Raw genomic sequence first — 5668 nt, 5'->3', positions numbered from 1 at the left:
TATTTTGATGTTGATCTTGATAAATTCTCTTATTTTGAGCTTGTTTACTATGTTAAATAAATCGGTTATAATGTTTCATCTTGTTGTGTATATATTAGACCACCTAAATGTTGATTTGTAGTAGAAGTTAAAAGTGATAGGGACATTATTGGTATTGCACCTCAATTAAAAAACGGAGATATTGTTGTAATTTTTGTGACTCATCTTGTTGAGGAACCTGTTGTGGTCCCCCCTGCTCTTCCACCTATTACCCCTGTGGGTGGGGAATCTTTTACTGCTTTTGATAACCCCACATGTGAAGATATAAATGAAAAGGTTGGAGCAGGTGAAGGTAGTCAAACATTTGGGGGTAGTGAAGGCTTAGGGTTTGAAGAGGCTGTTGGTCTTGATGAACCCTTGGGTGGGACTTCAGCTGCTACTGCAGCTACTACTACTTCAGCAGCTGATGATGATAATGATTCTGACTTAGAAAGTGAGAGTGAATCTGAGGAGTCTGACAATGTAGTGGTAGAGGAAGGTGAAGAAGAAGAATTTAATAGTGATGTCCATGAGGAGGATAGGAGTCTAAGGAAAGATAGGGTGGCTCTAAAATCAAAAAAGAAGAAAGAAAAGGCTAAGAGATCTGAAGGGATAGATTTAGGGCCAAAGGGTGTAGATATGAGACATGATGAATATTTATCTAGGAGTAAGAGTACATTTGAAGGAAAATTGGGTGGGGATGAGTAAGAGTACATTTGAAGGAAAATTGGGTGGGGATGAGCCATTTTATGACTCAGATGAACCTGTTAGCTTTGAAATAGAGACTGATGATGAAGCTGATGACGAAGATGTGGTTGAAAAGCCTACCAAAAAGTAAAGGAGACCAAAAAGAATTAGAAATAGGGTTGTTTTTTATCCTAAGTGTAAAGAAATAGTTTGGGAGACTGGTCTTGCATTTGAAAGTGCTAAACAGTTTAGGAAAGCACTTACTAGGTATGCAGTTCAAGAACATGTAGAGTTGGATAAATATGTCAATGAACCAACTAGGGTGAGGGTAAAGTGTAGTGTTGGTTGTCCATGGTTATTGTTTGCCAGTTATGATCTAGAACAAATGATTTTGTTGTGAAGAATTATATTCCTGTTCACAGGTACAATGGCACAACAAAGAACAAGTTGGTAAATTCTTTGTATATTTCAGAAAGGTACAAGGACAGAATTATTTCTGAACCTAGCATTAGAATTTTTTAGCTTCAAAATTTGGTAAGAAAGGAATTAGAGGTGTATATTGGTAGGACTGTGGCAAGGAAATCCAGAAGCATTGTTTTGCAACAAATCATGGGTGACAATGTAGAGGAGTTCAAAAGAATTTTGGATTATAGGGATGAGCTTTTAAGGACTAATCCAGGTAGCACATGTGTGGTTAGGCTGAGTGAAGAAACTTTTGAAGGTGGAATCAAAAGGTTTCAGCCCTTTTATATATGTTTTGATGCCATGAAGAAGGCATTCAAGGCTGGTTGTAGGAGAGCAATTGGGTTGGATGGGTGTTTTTTAAAAGGTGTTAGTAAAGGGCAATTGCTTGTGGCTGTTTGTAAGGATGGGAACAACCAGATGCTACCACTGGCTTGGGCAGTAGTTGAAGTTGAGAATAATTTTACTTGGAGATGGTTTGTCAACATTCTAGGGCATGATCTTGAGCTTGGAGATGGGACTGGTTTGACAACTCTTTCAGATATGCAAAAGGTAATGTATTCTTGGTTATTGATTTCTGAATTTTTTTCATTCTCTTAACTTATGCTGCTCTACTGTCACCTAATATTTTTTTACATGTTATTGTAGGGTCTGGATATAGCCATTAAGGATCTGTTGCCAAATGCAGAACAAAGAATGTGTGCAAGACATGTGCTTGCCAATTTTTTCAAAATAATGGAAAGGCATAAAGATTAGAAATTGCTTCTGGAGATGTGCTAAGTCCACATATGAGCAGGAGTTGCAAAAAATTTTAGATCATATGGAGAAGTTAGGTGATGGAATAAATGGAGATTTGTTGTATTACAACATAGATAGGTGGTCCAAGGTCTACTTTAAATACCTCAGCTGTTGTGATAGTGTTGACAACAACATGGCCGAGAGTTTTAATTCCTGGATTTTGGGGCCAAGGCACAAGACCATTATCACAATGCTTGAGGAAATTAGAGTCAAAATGATGAGAAAGGTAGGACAACTAAGAGAGTTTTCTGAGACTTGGATAACAAACATCAGCCCAATGGCTTTGAAGGTATTGCAAGAGAACACATCAAAGTCAATGAAGTGTACTCTTGAATGGAATGGTGAATATGGCTTTGAGGTCAAGGACAGCTGGGGAAATAAATTCATAGTAAATCTGAACAGCAATACTTGCACTTGTAGATCTTGGATACTGAAAGGTATTCCCTGCTGTCATGCCATAGCTGCACTTCATTTCAGAAAATTGGAACCTATTGACTATGTTGCACATTGGTACACTAAGGACACTTACCTCAAAACATACAACTCATTCATTCAACCTGTTACTAATATGGCAATGTGGCCAAAGTCAACTAATAGAACAGAATGGCGTTCGCCTTTACTTTGACTTTCTGAGAAGGACTTAAGTAGCTAAGTTTCCAAAGGTGAACACCCCCTTGTCCTTTATAGTATAGTCGTAAAGGGCTTCTAAGAAAAGTAAGGAAAAAGGAATTCGAAAGGCCGACCGTCCTCCCACCTGAGATTAAAAGGCTGCTAAGTAGGCCAAAGAAGTGTAGAAGAAAGGAGCAGACAGAAAACAAGACAGGGAAGCTATCAAAAAGAGGTGTTGAGATGACCTGCAGCTTGTGCCATGCAAAGGGTCACAATAAAAAGGGTTGTCCTATGAATCCACAATCTGTGAGAGGCAGAGGAAGGGCAAAGGGGAGAGGGACAAGTACTAGTTCAACAAGGTTAAGTGTTGGTTCTTCTACAGTACCAAGTAATTCCCAACCAAGTAGAGGAAGGGGAAGACCAAGAGGTTCTGCCAAACAAGTAAAAACTTTCCTTGTTATTTACTACTTGATTAAATATTACAGTATTACATTTAGTCTAACTACTTAAATATGAATTAGGTCATGGCTGCTGCAGCATTTCAATCTGGAAGGGGTACAGGACAGTCGTCTACATCACAGGTATTACTTAGCTTGTTAAATTACCAATTAATCAATTTTACAATTCTAAGTGTTTGACACCTTCAATGTGACTTAGGCTTCTGATGCAAATGTATCAGTTACTTGAAGAGGGGCACCCTTTAAGAAGCCAAGAGTTGTGGGAATGGGAGTGCTTCAGACCCAAAGTGGTTTCAAAATTATCAATGTAAGTTTGTAACCTCATTAACCATTTACTACAAACAATCTAGCCTAATGGAAATCTATTTTGTTAATGCAGCCTGGAATGGCAAATCAGTCTTCAACCATGCCTATGAATTCAGCAGTAGTCACTAGTAGTCTTGGACATCACAAACCAAGACCAGGAGGACTAAAATGGCAAAGTAGTCCAGTTATAACACAACAAAGTCTTCAACAAATGAGTGGACAAAAGAAAATGAGAACAAGGGCCAAAGCTGCTGAGTTGAACTCTTTAAGTCAAACAAGTTCATCAGCTGCCCAGAAATGAAATGGAAAAATGAAGTTGAATTATTTTAGTCTTGTATGTGTATGTCTTTGGTATTGACTGTTATGCAGCAGTGACTGCAAATTTTAATGTTGTTTTTGTGAAACAATTATGGTAGATGATGTACATTTGTCAAACAAATATGCACTTAGACTTTATCAATTTTGAAGTTGTGACTGCAATTTTGTCCTGTAGTGACATTCTATTCTTGCAATATTAAGCAGCTGTGACTGCAATTTTGCCCTGTATTAACATTCTATTCTTGCAATATTAAGCAGTTGTGACTGCAATTTTGCTGTATATTTCCTGGTTTTGTGACAGTTCAGTCTTGCAATGTTGTGTATGACATTAAATGCATAGAGAAGCTACCCAGCTGTGACTGCAATGTTGTGTATAACACGAAATGCAGTAAACAGATTTGAGCAGTGTTTACACATTTAAGCAGTGTACGTTGAGCAGTGTACAGATTTGAGCAGTCAAACACATTGAATGGATGCAAGTAAATGCATTATACAGATTTGAGTAGTCAAACACATTGAATCTGAGTTAGTAAATGATGGTAGTTGGTACTTGGGAGTGATGGTCAAAACTAATGAATCTGAGACATCATTAACTACTTGATCACACTAACACTATAACTCAACTCAATTATAAATAGGCATTCTTTCCATCTCACTTTCACTCAACTCAAATAACTCTTAACACATATAGTGATATTAAAGAGGCAGCCTTCACCTAAGATGGATGACATGGAAATGGCCGCATGTTTTGACAAAGAATTGACGAAATCGTACGTTGAAAAAGACGATTTCGTAAGTGTTGTCATATTATATATTTTCAATTGTTCTTTTACCTCTTTTGGTAATAACATGTTTTTTTGGCAGATCCTTCCAACTGACATACTGGAATTTCTTCCAAACACCGACAAGGACGCTGTTGTTCATTACAACGATCATGAGTATAATATGAAATACAAGGTTGGCGTATACACGCGCCTCGCTCAAAGCTGGAAAGCCTTCATTGATGCTGCCGGATTAGGGATAGGAGATGTATTGTGTTTTAAGGCATGTTTAGATGAGAACTTCATAGTGTTTTTTGTTCATGAAAAGGAGGATCCGGAGATCGTAATGATAGATTCGGTCTCCAGATTCTCTATTTAAAGTAATTTATAAAATTTCTCGACTTTTGCTATCATTTTCAAGGTAATATTTTCCATAACAACAAAATTCTTCAACAAGAGCATAAAGTTCTTCCATGACATTTACATTACAACAAGAGCATAAAGTTCTTACATTACCTACTACGCGATTACAACATACAACAACATAAATTCAGTTGATTAAGGAAGCCGCCAAAAAGCCAATAAATATTCCCCAAGAAATCAAAAGCAACATCCTTGTATTTGCAAGTTTCTCCTCCAAGTTTAGAACTTTTTTCAAGTCAAATTGTTGTTTACTCTTCAAGCCAATTAATTCCTCCTTCATTTTGTTCACTTCAATTAGATGTCTAGCCTCAATGGCAATTAATTCTTCTTGCAATTTGTCCCTTTCGATTTTGACCGCATCTAACGACGACGTCAAAATTTGAACATTATTCCACTGAATCTCAGGGAACAATTCATCTTCCCATTCCCAAAATCCACAAGAATTGCCCTTAGGCCTCAGACATTTGTAGAATTTCCGTCCGGGATTACTAGGAGTCGATGAAGTGACGTGTTTTGCAATGGTGCCACAATTACATTTTACGTGAGATGAACAGCTACCTTGAGACATTTATGAACCCACAAAATTTTCGAATTAGAACAGAGAGTGATTATGGAAAGAAATTTGGAGGAGAAATTTGGTGGAGAAATTTCGTGGAGGAAGAATACATATATGAAGGAGCAATGGTGTAAGCAAGAGGAATTTCATGAATGGAGGAAAAAAAAATGGGGCTGATTGAAGGTGTGATGAAGATGAAGTTGAAGAACAACTTAGGGTTCTAAAGGGTGGTGGGTCGGGTTGGGATTAGAAAGGGGGAACGGTATTATAAC

The 5668-nt window shown here is 37.5% G+C and overlaps 1 protein-coding gene across 1 annotated transcript; it reads right to left on the bottom strand.

Annotated features, from left to right (window-relative positions):
* Nucleotides 1-4967: 4967 nt before the first annotated feature.
* Nucleotides 4968-5408, bottom strand: LOC132624272 (uncharacterized). The gene has a single exon (XM_060339077.1). It carries the CDS (start codon nucleotides 5406-5408, stop codon nucleotides 4968-4970), a length of 441 nt encoding a protein of 146 aa, XP_060195060.1.
* Nucleotides 5409-5668: the final 260 nt, after the last annotated feature.

The sequence above is a fragment of the Lycium barbarum genome, chromosome 12 (assembly GCF_019175385.1).
Source record: "Lycium barbarum isolate Lr01 chromosome 12, ASM1917538v2, whole genome shotgun sequence".
NCBI lineage: Eukaryota > Viridiplantae > Streptophyta > Magnoliopsida > Solanales > Solanaceae > Lycium > Lycium barbarum.
The sequence above is the reverse complement of the archived record's forward strand: the minus strand, read 5'-3'. Positions and strand labels throughout refer to the sequence as shown.